Source organism: Carcharodon carcharias, chromosome 10, assembly GCF_017639515.1.
Source record: "Carcharodon carcharias isolate sCarCar2 chromosome 10, sCarCar2.pri, whole genome shotgun sequence".
Taxonomy (NCBI): Eukaryota; Metazoa; Chordata; class Chondrichthyes; order Lamniformes; family Lamnidae; genus Carcharodon; species Carcharodon carcharias.
The window spans coordinates 65,484,682-65,504,205 of record NC_054476.1 but is presented as its reverse complement, the minus strand read 5'-3'; the positions used below and the strand labels follow the sequence as shown (position 1 = coordinate 65,504,205).

At 42.9% G+C, this 19,524-nt stretch overlaps 1 protein-coding gene across 7 annotated transcripts in view; it reads right to left on the bottom strand.

The window, feature by feature from the left end:
• Nucleotides 1–19,524, bottom strand: part of slc22a18 (solute carrier family 22 member 18) — a 132,871-nt gene that overhangs the window by 27,535 nt on the left and 85,812 nt on the right. For 5 of the 7 annotated variants that reach the window (XM_041197370.1, XM_041197371.1, XM_041197373.1 and 2 more), the window contains 3 exons: nt 12,444–12,545; nt 10,896–11,016; nt 6,662–8,564 (listed from right to left, as the gene is read on the bottom strand). In XM_041197370.1, the coding sequence (XP_041053304.1) occupies nt 8,398–8,564; nt 10,896–11,016; nt 12,444–12,545 (390 nt within the window). In that variant the 3' untranslated portion in view covers nt 6,662–8,397. Of the gene's footprint in view, nt 1–6,661; nt 8,565–10,895; nt 11,017–12,443; nt 12,546–19,524 lie in introns of those variants that run through there. The other 2 variants (XM_041197376.1, XM_041197372.1) reach the window with 1 other exon arrangement.

The window sequence follows — 19,524 nt, the reverse complement described above, 5'->3', positions numbered from 1 at the left end:
TGGGGAATGTGCTAGAAGTGGCAAAGATATAAATCCACCTCAATCTCATAGACCCCTCTGATGTTCCTCTTCTGCCCTCTCCCCACCTTCCAGAACCAGCAGATATTGTAGCATTCCCAGTGGTACATCCATGTTCAGACTTGTGCCACTACTGTATTAAGAAGAGCTGGGCAAACATTCTCATAGCAAATGAAAAAATCAATACAATAGTTGCCAACAAAAATAAAATCTGCAAAATAAGCCCTGCAAGCAAAAAATTTAAATTCCCCTCAATGAAATTTAAATTTCCCTTTATGAATGGAAGCCCCAGTTTAAACAAGAACCGGTTGGAAGGCCCAAATGGTGAAAGTCAGCAGCACTTTGTACTCCTGAGATCAGGTTATATAAGGAATAGGTGGCTTAATTGAATTTAGCATACCACATGCACTCACCCTCTGCTCTGGCCCACCATACACAGTACACTCCATGCCTCAGGCAATCAACAGGCTCAAGGTAAGCATGTCCAATTGTGCTTACCAAATTTGCACAATCAGCACCTGCACTGCACGCACACATCATCGTGGAATGAGCCCCTCCATTTGGAGAATGCTGATATGTTTTCTCCAAGTTAGAGGCGAGAAAATTGTCCAAATATAATAAATGAACTGGCAGTGAATCATGGTGAAGAGCTTGTGACGGAGACTGAAAACTTAGTTGAAGAAGTGTCTTTTGAAGAGGTTTTTAAAGGTGGAGGGAGAGGTGGGAGTCTGGGTGGTTAAGGGAGGGTGTTTCAGAAAGCTGGGTTAAAGCCGTTGAAGGCTCTGTCTCCAATAATGGAATGGAATACACAGAAGGCCAACGTCAGAGGACTGAAAGGTGAATGAGGAACATAAGATTGGAAGAGGTTGGTTGGAAAAATGCCATGCAGGCTTATAAAGATTAGGATGATATTATTTGGTTGGGGAACAGGAAGTCAGTGTTGATCAGTAAGGATGATGATAATGGTCAAGAAAGACTTACTCTGAGACAGGATACCGGAGTCTGAATTTTGGACAAGTTAGAGTTTATGGAGCGTGAATGGCCAGAGACATTGTAGCAACTGAAACTAAAGGTGACAAAAATACAGATAAGGGATTCAGCAGTGGCGAGGTTGAGGCAGAGGTGGAATGTGGCAGTACTGATGAGATGGAAGTAATGGTCCTCCTTATGCATAGAATATTGTGGTTTAAAGCTCAGCTGGATGGTCAAATACCATGCAAAGGTCTGATTCGCCCTGAGCAGATTGCCAGGAAGGGTGATGGGGTTAGTGGCAAAGCAATGGGATCTGTTTACGAGCTGCTGGGTCTTAAGTCTGACCATACCAGGCTCAAATAGTCATTTGGCATTTGTCATTAGTATAACTGTAGTCCTCCTTCATTGGATAGACATTCATGCCTAGTTCAAAAACAGAAAATGCTGGAAAAACTTAGAGGATCTAGCAGCATCTATGGAGAGAGAAACAGAGTTAATGTTTCGAGTCCATATGACACTTCTTCAGAGCCAAAGAGAAGTAGAAGTACAAGTTTCTTTAGCTCTGAAGGAGGGTCATACGGACTCAAAACATTAACTCTGTTTCTCTCTCCAAAGATGCTGCTGGACCTGCTGAGTTTTTCTGTTTTTGTTTTCAGATTTTCAGCATCTGCAGTATTTTGCTTTTATCTTCATGCCTATTTACCATGTTCTGTAAAGCCATACTGGCCACATTTCATGCTTATATGCACCTGGGATACGGATCTCGCACAGGTACCCGTAGAAAAGCTTGTACAGGCATGGTATGGTTTCTTTTTTATTTATTCTTTCATGGCATGTGCAAGGCCAGCATTTGTTGCTTGAACTAAGTGACCTGATAAACCAAGGGGATAATCCATCCATGGTTAACCAAGGAAGTTAAGGATAGTATCAAAGTGAAAGAAAAAACAGACAATATGGCAAAGATTAGTGGTAAACCAAAGGATTGGGAAAGTTTTAAAAACCATCAGAAGATGACCAAAAAAATAATAAAGAGGGAGAAAATAAACTCTGAGGGCAGACTAGCAAGTAATTTAAAAACGGACTGTAAGAGCTTCTTTAAATTTATAAAAAGGAAGAGAGAGGCCTAAGTCAATATTGGCCCCTTAGAGAATGAGGCTGGGGAAATAATAATGGGGAAGCAGGAAATGACAGAGGAGTTGAATAAATACTTTGCATCAGTCTTCACGGTAGAAGACACTAATAGCATACCAAAAATATTAAATAATCATGGGGCAAAAGGCAGGGAGGAAATAAATACAACAACTATCACTAGAGAAAAAGTACTAGGGAAACTAATGGGGCTAAAGGCCGATAAGTCACCTGGGCCTAATGGGTTGCAACCTAGGATATTAAAGGAAATAGCTGCAGAGATAGTGGATGCACTTGTAGTAATCTTCCAAGAATCTTAGATTCTGGAAAACTTCTAGAGGATTGGAAAACTGCCAATGTAACACCCTTATTCAAAGAGTAAGGGAGACAAAAAAACAGGTAACAATAGGCCAGTTAGCTTAACACTTGTCATTCGGAAAATGTTGGTGCCTATTATAAGAGATGTAATAGCAAAGCATTTAGAAAAGCATAATATAATCAAGCAGAGTCAGCATGGCTTCATGAAGGAGAAATCATGCCTGAGAAATTTAGTAGAATTCTTTGAAGAGGTAACAAGTAGGATAGATAAAGGGGAACCAGCAGATGTAATATATTTGTATTTCCAAAAGGCGTTCGATAAGGTACCACACATGAGGCTATTTAATAAGATAAGAGCCCATGTGTTGGGGATAGTATATTAGCATGGATTAGCATGGACTGGCTAACTAATCGAAGAGAGAGAGTTGGGATAAGGGGGGGCATGTTCAAGATGGCAACCTGTAACTAATGGCGTGTCACAGGGATCAGTGCTGGGGCCACAATTATTTACAATATATATTAATGACTTGAATGGGGGAAATGAATGTACTATCGCCAAGTTTGCAGATGATACAAAAATAGGTGGGAAGGCAAGTGGTGAGGATGACACAAAGAGTCTACAGAGGGATATGGACAGGCTAAGTGAGTGGGCAAAAATGTAGCAGGTGGAATATAATGTGGGAAAGTGTGAGGTTATGCACTTTGGCACAAGAATAGAGGAGCTGAATATTATTTAAATGGAGAAAGACTGAAGAAAGCTGCAGAACAAAGGGATTTGGGAGTCCTCATGCATGTATCCCAAAAAGCTAGCATACAAGTTCAGCAGGTAATAGGTAAGGCAAATGGAATGTTAGCCTTTATTTCAGAGGGAATGGAGTATAAAAATATGGAACTCTTGCTAAAACAATACAAGGCACTATTTAGACCACACCCAGAATACTGTGAACAGTTTGGTCCCCTTATCTAAGGAAAGATGTACTGGCATTGGAGGCAGTCCAGAGAAGGTTCACTAGGCTGATCATGGGGATGGAGGGATTTTCTTATGAGGATAGGTTGAGTAGTTTGGGCCTGTACTCATTGGATTTTAGAAGAATGAAAGGAGACCTTATTGAAACATATAAGATTCTTAGGAAGCTTGACAGGGTAGCTGCTGAGAGGTTGTTTCTTCTTGTGGTCCTAGACTCTCAGACCAGATGGCGTGGTGGTATTGTCCCTGGACTAGTGATCCAGAGGCCCAGGGTAATGCTCTGGGGACCTGGGTTCAAATCCCACCACGGCAGATGGTGGAATTTGAATAAAAATCTGGAATTAAAAGTCTGATGATGACCATGAAACCATTGCCAACTGTTGTAAAAAAACTCATCTAGTTCACTAATGCCCCTTTAGGGAAGGAAATCTGTCATCCTTACCTGGTCTGGCCTACATGTGACTCCAGACCCACAGTGTTAAATAGCCTACCAAGCTGCTCAGTTTTAACAAACCGCTACAAAGTCACAAAAAAGAAATGAAACCGGATGGACCATCTGGCATTGACCTAGGCACCAGGAACGACAACAACAATCTCAGTCCTATCAACTCTGCAAAGTCCTCCTTACTAACATCTGGGGGTTAGTGCCAAAATTGGGAGAGTTGTCTCACAGACTAGTCATCCTTACGGAATCATACCTTACAGATAAGGTCCCCAGCATCACCATCATCCCTGGGTATGTCCTGTCCCAGCAGTATACAGTTGGGAGGGAGTTGCACTAGGCGTCCTCAGCATCGACTCCTGGGCCCATAAGGTCTCATGGCATCAGGTCAAACATGCTGATTATCACCTACCACCCTCCCTCAACTGATGAATCAGTGCTCCTCCATGTTGAACACCACTTGGAGGAAGCACTGAGGGTGGCAAAGGTGCAAAATGTACTCAGGGTGGGGGACTTCAATGTCCACCACTGTGAGTGGCTCAGTAGCACCACTACTGACTGAGCTGGCCGAGTCCTAAAGGACATAGCTGCTAGACTGGGTTTGTGGCAGGTTGTGAGCGAACCAACAAGAGGGGAAAAACATACTTGACTTACCCTGACCAACCTGCCTGCTGCAGATGCATCTGTCCATAATGACCACCGCACAGTTGTTGTGGCGACAAAGTCCCGGCTTCACATTGAGGATACCCTCCATTGTGTTGTGTGGCACTACCACCGTGCTAAATGTGATAGATTTCAAACAGATCTAGCAACTCAAGACTGGGCATCCATGTGGCGTTTTGGGCCATCAGCAGCAGCAGCAATGTACTCAAATACAATCTGTAACCTCATGGCCCGGCATATCCCCCACTCTACCATTACCATCAAGCCAGGGGATCAACCCTGGTTCAATGAAGAGTACAGGAGCCAGGGGCAGCACCAGGCATAAAAAAAAATGAGGCTGGTGAAGCTATAACACAGGGTTATTTGCATGCCAAACAGTATAAGGACAAAGTGATAGACAGGGCTAAGTGATCCCACAGCCAACGGATCAGATCTAAGCTCTGCAGTCCTGCCACATTCAGTTGTGATTGATGGTGGACAATTGAACAACTCACTAGAGGAGAAGGCTCCACAAATATTCCCATTCTCAATGATGGACAAGCTCAGCATATTAGTGCGAAAGATAATACTGAAGCAATCTTCAGCCAGAAGTGCTGAGTGGATGATCCATCTCGGCCTCCTCTGGAGGTCCCCAGCATCATGGATGCCAGTCTTCAGCCAATTCGATACACTCCACGTGATATCAAGAAACGGCTGAAGGCACTGGATACTGCAAAGGCTATGGGCCCTAACAATATTCTGGCAATAGTACTGAAGTCTTGTGCTCCAGAACTTGCCGTGCCCCTAGCCAAGCTGTTTCAGTACAGCTACAACACTGGCATCTACCCAGCTATGTGGAAAATTGCCCAGATATATCTTGTACACAAAATACAGGGCAGGTCCAACCCAACCAATTACCTCCCCATCAGTTTATTCTCGATCATCAGTAAAGTAAAGGAAGGGGTCATCAACAGTGCTATCAAGCAGCAGTTGCTTAGCAATAACCTGCTCACTGATGCCCAGTTTGGGTTCTGCCAGGGCCACTCAGCTCCTGACCTCATTACAGCCTTGGTTCAAACGTGGACAAACAGCTGAACTGCCGAGGTGAGGTGAGAGTGACTGCCCTTGACATCAAGGCAGCATTTGACAATGTGGCATCAGGGAGCTCTTGCAAAAACAATGGGAATCTGGGGGAAAATTATTCGCTGGCTGGAGTCACACATAGCACAAAGGAAGATGGTTGTGGTTGTTGGAGTTAGTCATCTTAGCTCCAGGACATCACTGCAGGAGATCCTCAGGGCAGTGTCCTCGGCCCAAGCATCTTCAGCTGCTTCATCAATGACCTTTCTTCCATGATAAGGTCAGCAGTGGTGATGTTTGCTGATGATTCAGCACCATTTGCGACTCTTTAGATATTGAAGCAGTCCATGTCCAAATGCAGCAAGACCTGGACAATATCCAGGCTTGGGCTGACAAGTGGGAAGTAACATTTGCACCACACAAGTGTCAGGCAATGTCCATCTCCAACAAGTGAGAATCCAACCATCGCTCCTTGATGTTCAATGTTACCATCACTGAATATCCCACTATCAACAATCTAGGGGTTACCATTGAGAAGAAACTGAACTGGGTTAGCCATATAAATACTGTGGCTACAAGGGCAGGTCAGAAATAGGAATAATGTGATGACTCCTGACTCCTCAAAGCCTTTCCACCATCTACAAGGTACAAGTTAGGACTGTGATGGAATACTCCTCACTTGCCTGAATGAGTGTAGCTCCCACAACATTCAAGAAGCTTGACACCATTCAGGACAAAACAGCCCGCTTGATTGGCACCACATTCACAAACATTCACGCCCTCCGCCACACTGCTGCACAGTGGCAGCAGTGTATGCCATCTACAAGATGCACTGCAGGAATTCACCAAGTCTCCTTCAACAACACCTTCCAAACCCATGACCACCAACATCTAGAAGGACAAGGGCAGCAGATAGATGGGAACACCGCCACCTAGTAGTTCCCCTCCAAGTCACTCACCATCCTGACTTGGAAATATTTCGCTGTTCCTTCACTGTCACTGGGTCAAAATCCTGGAACTCCTTTCCTAACAGCACTGTGGGTATACCCACACCACATGGACTGCAGCGATTCAAGAAGGCAGCTCACTACCACCTTCTCAAGAGCAACTAGGGATGGGCAATAAATGCTGGCCCAGCCAGCAAGGCCCACATCCCATGAATGACTTTTTAAAAAATTGGCCAGGAATTTCCAGAGGCAATAGGGCTCCTGTTGCCAGGGCCAAAATTGGGACAGTGACACATTTTTGGTAGAAGGCGGGACCCAGATGGAGCAGAGTTTTGGAAGTTCAACAGTGCCACTAGGTGTGATGGCCACTGCTGAGGCTGCACCTGAAGGAGAAGGACACAGTGATGCATGCATGCCCTCACAACCAGATAAGTGGGGTCTGCAGTCAGTCAGTTAGACCTCAGCAAAAGAGGGAGTTCAGTAAGGGCAAGCGGCACCAATGCCATGGGGAGCAGCCATTGCCACTGCTTGACCTCTTATTGGGCAAATAGTGCCTAAAAAGGAGGGCCCCCCTCACCCTGAGCCTGCTGAGTGAGAGGACTCCAGGGTTTACCTAGCAGTCTCCCAACATGGCAGAGGACCCACCCCCTCCACCGGATGAGAGTAAGTGACTAATGAAGACTTAATTGGCTACTAAAATGGTTAAATTGGACTCTGCTGGGTGTGCCACCTTAGGCAAAATGACATGGTGATGGGAAGGTGTTACAACACCCCCAATGCCATTTCACCACCCTTACAGACTCTGAGTGCATCCCCAAAGGTCCTGTAAAATTCAGCTCTATAATTCTCCAACATGAGATCTTCTCAACTCAAAATATAGGAACATAGGACAGGAGTAGACTATTTAACCTCTGGAGCTTGTTCTGCCATTCAATGAGATTATGGATGATCTGCAATCTAACTCCATATCGCTGCTTTTGCCTCGTCGACCTTGATATTGTTGATTATCAAAAATCTATCAATCTCAGATTTAAAAATAAAATTGATCTAACATAAATTGCTGTTTGTGGTAGAGGGTTTCAAACTTCCACTACCCTTTGTATGTAGAAGTGTTTCCTAATTTCATTCCTAAAAGGTCTGGCTCTAACTTTTAGACTATGCCCCTCAGATCTAGACTTCCCAAACAATGGAAATAGTTTTTTTAATCTACTGCTCCCAGGGTAAAAAAATCAGACGGCTGGATGAGATTGGCTGCACAGTGTTTTCAGCTACCAGACTGCCATCTCACTGAATACTTTACTTTAATCCAGAATTATTTATGTGGTAAATGGTGAAATTATTCACAAATTAGATTGTTATTGGAATTCTCCTAATCCATCCAGCTACTTAAAAGCCCAGACAGTTAATATAGCCCTGTTGCCCCAGCTATTATGCTTTTCTTATAGTAAACTAGCTAAGACCCTACAGCCCAATTCCCCCATCCCCCATTCCTGTCGCCTATACAGTAATGCTGGCCAACTCTCCCAGTCAGTAGAGTTACCTATCCAGGCTCTTCTGCTGAATCACTCTGTTTAAACTCACTATCCTAATCCTCCAAATAACCCAGCTCATTTTGGTCACCCAGCCAGGCCTAGCTTAGCTCCTTTCAATTGTTTAGGGCTGAGGCTGCATGTATTTTGCTCCCACTGAATGACATAATAGATCTCAGGGAAAGCAAGGCATCTTGCATTTCTACCACATTCTTCATGTGCAGGAAAATGTCTCAAGGCTGGCAAAACAATGGCTCTCGGGAACTGGATCTGAAACCTGACCTTTGTACTATTGCTTCTGGGAGGCAATCTAGTCCCTAAAATATTCCCAGTGTTGATACCACTCTGACACTTTTAATTGGCACTGTGCCCTAAGACGTAGAGGGAGACCAGCAAATTGATCAGGAACTGCATATATCCGAAGGATGAAAATCCATATGATTCAAATAGGAAGCCTCCGATAGTGGGAGACACCGAGCGAATGAGAGAGTGAACACACATATTCAACCCCAGCATCGCACCTAGAGAAAGAGATTCACAATCAAATAACAAATGAGAGAAAAACAAGCACAAAGCAACAGGCCTGGTGCATATAGCCCAATTCTTTCTCCCGACACAGTAACCCAACCTAGTTCATATGACCTGACTCCCTAGCACCAGGATAATCCAATCTGCCTCACTCAGCTCAACTTCTCTAGCAGCATAGCATCCTAGTTTGGCTCCCTTATAGACCATTTTCCCTAGTCAGCACAATAACAAAGCCCATCTCACTTAGCCAATATAATAACCCGCCCTGACTTCCCAGGCCATCTCATCCAGCTACTTAAAAGCCCAGACAGTTAATATAGCCCTGTTGCCCCAGCTCTTATGCTTTTCTTATAGTAATCTAGCTAAGACCCTACAGCCCAATTTCCCCATTCCCGTTGCCTATACAGTAATGCTGGCCAACTCTCCCAGTCAGCAGACCCCGCCCAGGTTCTTCTGCTGAATCACTCCGCTTAAGCTCACTATCTTAATCCTCCAAATAACCCAACTCATTGTGGTCACCCAGCCAGGCCAAGCCTAACTCCCTTCAATTGTTTAGGGCTGAGGCTGCATGTATTTTGCTCCCACTGAATGACATAATAGATCTCAGGGAAAGCAGGGCATCTTGCATTTCTACCGCATTCTTCATGTGCAGGAAAATGTCTCAAGGCTGGCAAAACAATGGCTCTTGGGCAGCAGTGGAAAACAGAAACAGATGGGTTGTCCTCATACAATTGGCACAATTGACGTGAATGGTGTGAAAAATTTTTTTAAGCCAAAACTATGCACAGGGTTCAGGATATAACTACTAATGGGTGACAAGTAAGAATAAAGGCAAGGAGGGGTTGGTGTTAGACGAGTGCAGGATGCGCAGGAAGTAAAAGAAAATAAAGCCTTGCTTTTATGTAGCATGTTTTATGATCTCAGGATATCCCAAAACATTTTACAGTTAACTGAAGCACTTTTGGAGAATAGTTGGGAACACAGCAGCCCATTTTACACACAGGAAGGTCTCACAAACAGCAACGTGATAATCATCAGATAATTTGCTTTAGCGATGCTGGTTGAGGGATAAACAGTAGCATGGACATTGGAAAAAATTCCCCTGCTCTTCTTCGAAATAGTGCCACGGGATCTTTCATGTCCATCTAAGAGGACAAACTGGCCTTGGTTTAACATTTCATGTGCAACAGAACAATATCCCTCAGTGCTATAATGGAATGTCAGCCAAGAGATTTTACTCAAATCTCTGCAATGGGACTTGAATCCACAACCTTCTAACTAAGAAGTGAGAATGAGGCTATTAGGATAAGCTGGGACAAAGCCATGAAGGGATTGAAAAGTATGGGGTGCCAATGGACCTTGGCGAAGAAAGGGTAATGGAGAAGGACGATCTTGTGTGGGTAAGGATGTGGGTTGCAGTTCTAAACACGCTGGAGATTGAAGCAAGAAGGATAGCCAGGAAAATCTCACCTTGAGGTGATGAAGATACTAGGGTTCCAGCTGCAAGGAAAGAGGTACTGGCAGCCTTTCAGTACCACACCCATGTGCCTGCTCATTATGTGTGAACTTAGGTAGTCTTGGCAACCTAGTACAACATGGGGGTGGTGTGTGGGCAGGGGAAGGAACTCTTTACCACAGAGGGCTGTAGAGGCTGGCTCATTAAGTATATTCAAGTCTGAGATAGACAGATTTTTAATCAGTAAGGGAATCAAGGGTTATGGGGAAAAGGCAGGAAAGTGGAGTTGAGGATTATCAGATCAGCCATGATCTCATTGAATGGCGGAGCAGACTCAGTGGGCTGAAAAGCCTACTTCTGCTCCTATGTTTTATGGAAGGAAGGGACAGGACTTCATAGACGCATCTAATTCTGACCTTACCCATCGTCCACATATGCACATGGTCCAGTATGGTTCAATGGATAAGGAAGTGAAGAAGAATCATAGATCATAAAGCTCAGAATGAGGCCATTTGGTCTATTGTGCTTGTGCTAGATCTTTGAAACAGCCATCCAATTAGTCCCACTATTGCCCCATAACTTTGCAATTTTTTTCTTCTCAAGTACATATCTAATTTTCTTTTGAAAGTTAAAGTCTTGTGATTTTTCCCTTCCATATGTCAAGAGAGTCTGAGGCAAGTGAATGCATCCCCTGCATCTCCCTGATCAACTAATTCAGCACAGAACCTGGGACTTTCTGGTCTGTATGGCTCAGGAGATCTCTATGCAGTGTATTTCCATAATAAGTCATAAAAGAGCGGGAGGGTTTGAGGGGGGTGTTTAATAGCAGCAATATATTAATAATTACTGTGTTGTATTGTCCACTTACCAGTGTCTGTGGGAGGAACTATTTTGGTTAAGATACTATTCGTGGTGAGGTAGAAAACAGAGATTCCCAGGCACATCGGGATGCAAACGAGGCAGAATTGGACTATATTTGTCATCAGTGCCTGAAGGAAAACAGGTGGAAACTATTAACCTTGGAGCAAAGGACGTAAGAACCAGGGAACGGGGGCTGGCCAAGGGAAAGCTGCAATCCTCAAAGCTCAAGCGGCTGCCTGAGGGAGAGGCAATGGGATGGGCCGTGAAAACATCTTCCAGAAGAGGAGTTGAGGCTGTTTCTGCCTTTCCCATCACCCAGCAGAAATTCCATGATTGCTTTGTTTATTTGATATTTTATAATTCTGTAGAATGATGTAAAGTCCAAATTAAGGCTTGTTGTCAATAAACACATTCTTTTCCATAAAAAAAACATGACAAAGTAATGACAGCACATTCTGTTTTGAATGTACACATTGTGGAGCTGCGCTCCTCATTGTCTGACAGTTCTTTACGTTGCCAATAGCACAGTTTAAGGTCACACAGAATGGTTAGGGGGATGGGCAGTAAGTGCTGTCCTTGCCAGTGATGCCCAGATCCTATGAACAAAAAGATGGCTACTCGCGTGAGATATGTCAGAAAGTACTTGGCAAACTGCAGCTGAGCAACAGTTAATGTTTCCAGAATAGAAGGAAGGGGTTGGGAGAAAATCAGTAAATAACATCTCTGAAAATTACCCTGAAGTCTTTTTACTGAGATTTGATCTTCTTGAACTCCAGTCTCCCAAAACCCTTGCTGCTTATACTTGGTAAAGGCCTTCAGATCCACCAACAAAATTTTCATAGGACTTCAAAGGAATCCAACAGCAATAAACATTCTTAAATCCGTTTCTCTCGCCAGCCGCAACCCCTCCCCCCACCCCCTCACTGTTTCAAGCAATGAAATCTTATCTATCTGCACAAAACCTAATACATTCCCCTCAGCCTGCGAATGCTTTATGTCCCACAGGAAGAATCCCTGAATTTACCCTGTGACCCTTATCTTACATCATTGTGAGGATGTGGACTAGCCTCAAGCTATAAGCTGCATCCTGCTATTAAATTCATATCCACAAGCACAGCTGCTTTGTGAGACAGCTCATTGGGTTACTGTGGTGATGGACAAAAGCTTTTATTTAACATTTCTCTTTGAACTGTCGTTTTCCTGTCAATTTTCTCCCCTCCTCTCTCTCACTTAGGATTATCAACACTCCAAGATTGACCAAGTTTCCAGGAATTGAAAATTAACCTCCAGGACACTTCTGCAAGCAACTAGGAAGCAAAATTATCAGGGCATTAAAAATAATTGTGATTTTCCTTTCATTTTCTCTAACACTTCTTAGATCCTGTGTGCACAACCGCCTTAATCTTTGTGGCTCAGTAATACACCATCTGGCACATTATGTACTGGGTCATTAAGGACATGTGCCCTCATTATTTTCTTGAAATATTCACTTTGAATACAAGGCAGATGAAGAACACCACCCAGCGTAATGCAGGGGTACAAGATCAAAACTTACCGTGGCCAAACCCACCAGACAAATGAGCAGGATGGACCAGAAAAGTAGGGTTCTCTCTGCAATTCGCTGAGTCAGCCATCCAACCACTAGTCCCTGCATAACCTGGGAAACAGTAAAAAGAATCAGAGAGTTACTGACGTTGATTTAATCTTAAAAGCATGCAATAGCTTGGGATAGGGGACTAGGTGGGGTACGGTTCTATGACCCAGGAATGAATTCAGCCAAGATTAATGAAATAAAATTCTCCTAAGTTATAAACGCAGGAGAAATATCAGTAGTTATTGCTACCAATCATTGATTTTTTTTCTCTTTAATCACTCTTAACACCTCAACCCTAACCACGCAATTACAAGAGGTGTAACACCTGCCTTTTATCTCCTTTCTCCTCACCATCCAAGGCCCAAAACACTCCTTCCAGGTGAAGCAGTGATTTACTTGTACTTTTTTCAATTTAGTATGCTATATTGACTACTCTCAATGAATTCTCCTCTACACTGCAAACGCAGATTGGGTGGCCGCTTTGGGGACACCTCTGCTCAGTCCACAAGCATGAGTCTGAGCTTCTGGATCCTTGCCATTTTAATTCACCACCTTGCCCTCATACCCACATCTCTGTCCTCGGCCTGTTGCAGTGTTCCAGTGAAGCTCAACACAAGCTCAAGAAACAGCGCCTCATCACCTGATTTGGTACTTTACAGCCTTCTGGACTCAAAATTGATTTAAAAAATGTCAGACCATGAACTCTGTTCACCATTTTGATTTTTTTTTTGCCATGTGCTGGTTTGAATCTTGTTCTTCATGTTTTTGCTTTAGACAGAGCTGTTCATTATTCTGGCATTCGCACTCACTCTGGATAAATGCTTTGTTTCTTTGCTACAACCATTACCACTCCCTTTGCCTTTTGTTCCATTATATTTTTGTCATTTAATCTCTCCCACACTCTACCCTATCACATTCCTTTCCTTTTGTTCTTTCTGCCTGTCCCCCTTTTAACAGCATAAAACTCATCACATTTCTACCTTCTTTCAGTTCTGAAGAAGAATCATATTCAACTCAAAAAGTTAACCCTGTTTCTCTCTCCACAGATGCAGACAGATCTGCTGTGTATTTTCAACACTTTCTGTTTTTATTTTATATTAGTGATTTGCAGCTGTTTGAACCTCCAACCTAATGGTCTTTATTGCTCTGTGCCACATCAGGCTACATTTTACTCACTGGACTATCAGGATTTGTGAACAGTTTTAATTCCTAACAGTGAATCAGTAAGGATGAGTTTGGTTATAGTTCCATCATACAATACATGTCCTAGACCATGTCAAAGGATGCAGATATGTACCGAAGCATGAGTGCTCACGCTAATCACTATGATTTCAATGTTGTATATGGAACTGTACACAGAGTTGTATGTGGAAGTACACCGAGGAAATGTTTGTGAAGTTGGCAGCACACAGAGCTTGTGAGACAATGACTATACAGTATGTAGAGCTGATATTTACCTTTCTCTGCATTCACTAACTCAACAATGTCAGGCCGGGCATTTCTGTGACTCAGTCATCAACTGATGATAGTCAGTCCACTTGCTTCAATCACAAATAGGGAGGTTACTTCCTCTCTCATTCAAACCACTTCATTCTTTTGTTTGGTGTCAGAGAGTTCAGATTCCAGGCAAACAAGAGCAGGACAGGTATGTGGAATGACCTCCAGATGCTGGGCCATGCCCTTACACAACATGCGAATACTGCATCGCAACCCAGCTCTCTCTAGACCAGCACACCACTGCTGTGGTACTGAGCCATACAGGTTAGAAGATTCCTGCTTTCAAGCACAGGTTGTGCTGAATTAGCTGATTTCATTATAGGCAACGATACAATCAACCTTGATATTCCTCGGTTAACAGCTGGAAATCAGGAAGAATTTCAATGTCTAACTGTTTTCCAGTGACTGTCCTCTGGAAACTGTAGTGTTGGCATTGATTAGGTTCAGCTGTAAGGCTGCCCCAGAATTATATGTGTTACTGACAATTTATTGTCTGCACTGACACATTAAGAATGGTCACTTGTCAGAGCTATCAGTTCACTGTTAGTCCTTAAAGAACACTACCCCAGAATAAGTTGGTGCCTTTAAGAAATGGAGGGAGAAAATTAGTATTTTAAAAATGGTCATGACCCACATTGGCCAGCAGTGACCCCTCAGCAGTGGCCTGAATATAAAAAAAAACTGCAAGTGCTGAAATTGGAAAAGCAAACAGTGTCCTGTGTCTGCAACTGACATGCACAAACCTGTCCTGCTTTTGTTTGCCCATCTGGAATCAGGGCTCATTGTTAAACAAAAGAGGAAGGATGTGGTTTGAAAAGATTGTGATAAAGCCACCTTCCTGTTTATGAATGAAACAGGTACACTAACCCGGTCAGATAATGATGTAACCTTCAGTTCAGATGAACCCAAAAATGTCAAACTGCTTTTTCTTTTGATAGAAACCTTTGAATAGAATGCAACTACTACCATGATGATGTAAGGCAGTTTTGCCAGGGTTTTGTTGGGCGTGGGGACAGCACCCTCTCATTACACTCATGGGCCGGAATTTTCAATTGCTGATGGGGTCGGGAAGGGGTGTGGGCGCAATTTGAAAATCACATTCCCAGAGGGTGGCACTGGATACCATTGCTTCTGGAAGGTCAAGCAATCTTCAATGGCAGGGCAGGGAGGGGGAGAACGGCTAATCTGCTTGCCTTCAAGTAACGGCCCATTAAGCTCCTTGCACAGCTTGGTAACAGGCTGGAGAGGGCAAGAACACAGTTTTCAAAGCTGAAATTGCCAAACCCGAACAGTTTGGTGCACAGCTGTCAGGTTTAAAGTGAGCATTTTTTTAATGGGTTGAAACTTTTGGAAGCTGGGAAATCTTGCACCCGATAGTATGGTTTACCTTGCATTTTACCTCTTTTGTGTTCAATGAGGCTGCTGGCCCTTTAAGGTACCACCTACTCTCTTCTGCAGGGCAGTGGCAGACCGCATCATGGCTGCCATCTGCCTTTGTCGCTGGAGCTCTGCAGACATGGTAGCATGCCACTTCACAGCACATTATGACCTTCATTAGTCATTAGCATATAGAATTCTCTTCCCCAGAAAGCAGGGGAGGCTGGGTCATTCAATTTATTCAAAGCTCTGTTAAGCAGATTTTTGATAGACAAGGGAGTCTAGGGTTATGGGAGGCAGGCAGCAAAGTGGAGTTGAGACACAACCAGATCAGCCATGATCTTACTGAATGACGGAGCACCTCAAAGGGTTGAATGGCCTACTCCTACTGCTATGTTCCACAACTAAGGCATCGAACATTGGCACATACGAATAGGAATTGGCCATTTAGCCCCAAGAGCCTGTTCCGCCATTCAAAAAGATCATGACTGATCTGCGATCTAACTCCTTTTTCCCACTTTTGCCTCATATCCCTTAATAACTTTGGATAAAAAAATCTACCAATCTCAGAATTAAAATTAGCAATTGTTCAAGCCCTAACTGCCATTTTTGTTAGAAGAGTTCTAAATTTCTACTACTCTTTGTATGAAGACATGTCTACTAATTTCACTCCAAAAGGTCTGGCTCTAATTTTTTTGACTATGAAGAAACAAGGGTAGCAGGCACATAGGAACACCACCAACTGCAAGTTCCCCTCCAAGTCACAAGCCATGCTGATGTGGAACTATATCACTATTCCTTCATTGTCGCTAGATCAAAATCTGGAACTCCCTTCCTAGCCGCACTGTGGGTATACCAACACTACACAGATGGCAGTGGTTTAAGGCAATGGCTCACCACCACCTTCTCAGAGACAGTTAGGGATGGGTAATAAATTCTAGTATTGCCAGAAATGTCTACATCTCATAATTAATTTTAAAAATTGCATGCATGGCCACGCATAAAAATTAAAGGGACCACAGACTGAAAAAAACTGATCTCGCACAATGCTAAATTTTAAAAGGAATATTGTTAACCACATAAATACCGTGGCTACAAGAACAGGTCAGAGGTTGAGTATTCTGCTCCTAGGCAAGGTACAGCATCAGTTGGATGAATGTAAAGATCTCTTTATACCGAGCCAACATTGTGCTTTAACCCTAACCACGGCAGATTATACTGCACCACTGTGTCAGACTTTGGAAGATTCTTTAATCTATGGCAACTGAGACTAGAATTCTGTTGATGGCATTTGATGGACAAATGAAAGCAGAAGCTCCAGCAGAAGGTGATCTGAGCAGAGAGATCTTCTTCACCTCCAGAAATGCTTCTAAAGGACGTTGAAGGAATGTGTCTCCCCATATGTTGATGGGAGTCTGCTTCTTGATTGGCAAGAATGCTTTGTGTTAAAGGGAAGAAACGATGCTGGGGTTCTGCTTTTAACTACTTAAAATGAGCTGTATGCATGTCCAGTGAGAATGGGACAGCTTTGGCTGATGACCCCATGTTTCAGTACCTTTCTGATCCTCATCATTTAGCCTCACATCCAAAGAAGATTCACTTGAGTGAGGTAATGGAGAGTGCCTTAGAGCCTAACCCAGTATGGAACGATGGGTGTTAGCAGTACAACTAATAGCAGGCCTATGATTCACCAAGTAGTGATTGCAAAAAAATGCTTTTGGATTTGCAGTAAAGAGACAGTGTAATAGAGCATGAAAATGTCGCTCAGTAAATTTATTTTTGTCTGAAGACCTCCTGTTCTGCCAAAGTATGTTGAGACAGTTTATCTCTGGATTACACAGTAGAGCTAAGCACTTCTGCAGAAACCAGCACCTAAAGCCCACTGTAAGATGATAGAGTGTCACCCAGAGATTTCTCCATAAAGAAAGAATGTGTTTTTAAAAAGTACCTTTCAAGACCTAAAGATGCCCAAAGTGCTTCACAGTCAATTATTTACTTTGAAGTGCAGTCACTGTTGTAAGGTAGGGAAATTCTGCAGCCAGTTTACAAATGCACCGGGGCTTTCCCAAAATGCTAAGTACTGCTATCAAAAATTTGCGGATGACACCAGGTTTGGCGGGGGGAAAGAGGTGGGGAGAAAGGTGCAGTTAGCTCAGACGAAGACCGCAACAAAATACAGGAAGGCATCAATAAACTTGCAGAACAGGTATGTAATTGACTAATTCAATATAGATCAATGTGAGGCGCTGCATTTTGGTTGAGAAAATAGGGAAGCCACATACTCCTTGGGAAATAAAGAGTCTAAATCGGGTAGGGAAGCAGAGTGATTTGGAGCATGGATACACAAATCGTTAAAAGTAGTGATGCAGGTTAATAAGGCCAAAATAAAACTAAACAAAGCATTTCTAAAGGGGTAGAATTGAAAAGCAGAAAAGTTATGCTAAATTTGAATAGAACCTTGATTAGACCATATTTGGAATATTGTGAGCAATTCTAATCTCTAAATTATATATATAAAAAGGATATAGAAGGGGCAAAAAAGGTTTATTAGAACTAAACCAGAACTGAAAGATTACATATACTGTAAAATCTTTATTATCCAGTATGTGTGGGGAATGGGTGGTGCCGGTTAGTCAAAAATGCTGGTTAACCAAGAGTTTCATTTACCAATGGAATACAAAGCAATACTTGTAGCATGAACTAATATGCAACTACTCAGGAAGTAAATACCAGCATGCTTTTTAACTTCTAAATCATTAATAATACATTAAAACATAAATTAAAGTAAAAACAATGACGTATACAGGTCTAGGTTTTGGATAGCTTCGTAGTTGCTTCTGGTTGGTAAAGTAACAATTTTATTAGGGGAACATCAGAAATTCTGGTTGGTAGAGTGCTGAATAACACAAAGTTTACTGTACCCATCAGAAAAGATTGAACAAATGAGTGGGTTCTTTTCCCTAGAAAAGAGTGAGGGGTGACCTGATACAGGTTTTTAAGGTTATGAAAGAGTTTGATAGGTAGGCATAGAGATGTTTCCACCTGCAGGGGAGACCAGAATGAGGGGCCATAAATATATCATTGTCAATAATAAATCCTATTGGGAATTCAGGTGAAAACCCTTTACCGAGAGAATGGTTATAATGTGGAACTTGCTGCCACAAGGAGTAGTTGAGGTCAGTAGCATAGATTATTAAGAAAAAATTAGATAAAACATATGAGGGAGGAAAGAAAAGTAGATTATCTTGGTAGGTTTAGATGAATAGGTGTGGGAGGAAGGTCATGGGGATCATAAACATCAGCATGGACCATTTGGATTGAATGGCCTATTTCTTGCCATACTATACGCAAATTATATAGAATGTAAGGGCCCACAAACATCAAAAGAGAAATATCCAGATAATCTTTAAGTGGGAGATAAATGTTGACCAGGACACTGGGAAAATTTCCTGCTCTTCCACGAATAGTGGCATGGGAAGCACACACTGACCTAAAAGGGCAGATGTGGCTCAGTTATCAGCAGTGCAGCACTCCATCAGCAGTACAATGAAGTATAAACAGGATTGAGAAAACCCGGTCACTTAAAAACCCCTACTGCCTTTAAGATAGAGAAGAAAATTGACAAACAAAAGAGGATTTTTTTAAAAAAAAGGTGATTCAGGGAGTTGGTATGCCAAGATTAAGAGAAGCTACAATAGTCAGAGAGGGCAGATTTGCCCCAAGGCCATGAACGCTTGTGTGATGTGCATTGCAATCAATCAGCCGCAACAGCTGTCAGTTAGCCAAGAGTTTCAGTTTCCCAGATTTTGAGGCCATGTTGCAGGTTGAATACTTGTGGCTCCAGTCTCTTTCTGTCATTACACTGGAACTTAGAGTTTGGAATCTGAAACATCAAGAAGGATGCTCTAGGGACACTTCTTTCCTTTCAACCTATTCCCAACACAATCAGCCCTGGAAGAGTTCTCTCAATAGTTGGACTGGTTGGTTGACCTAGAGATGCCTGGATGTGTGTTACATAGTGAATGACCTTGGTCACACTCAGTTCAACAAACTGCACCTTCCACTTCCTGATGCCGACATTACTTTTCCAATATTCCCTCAAGTAGCTGAATATAACTGAGAAGCTCCATTGTCAGAGATTAGTAGGACCAGCCTAATACTAAGACTT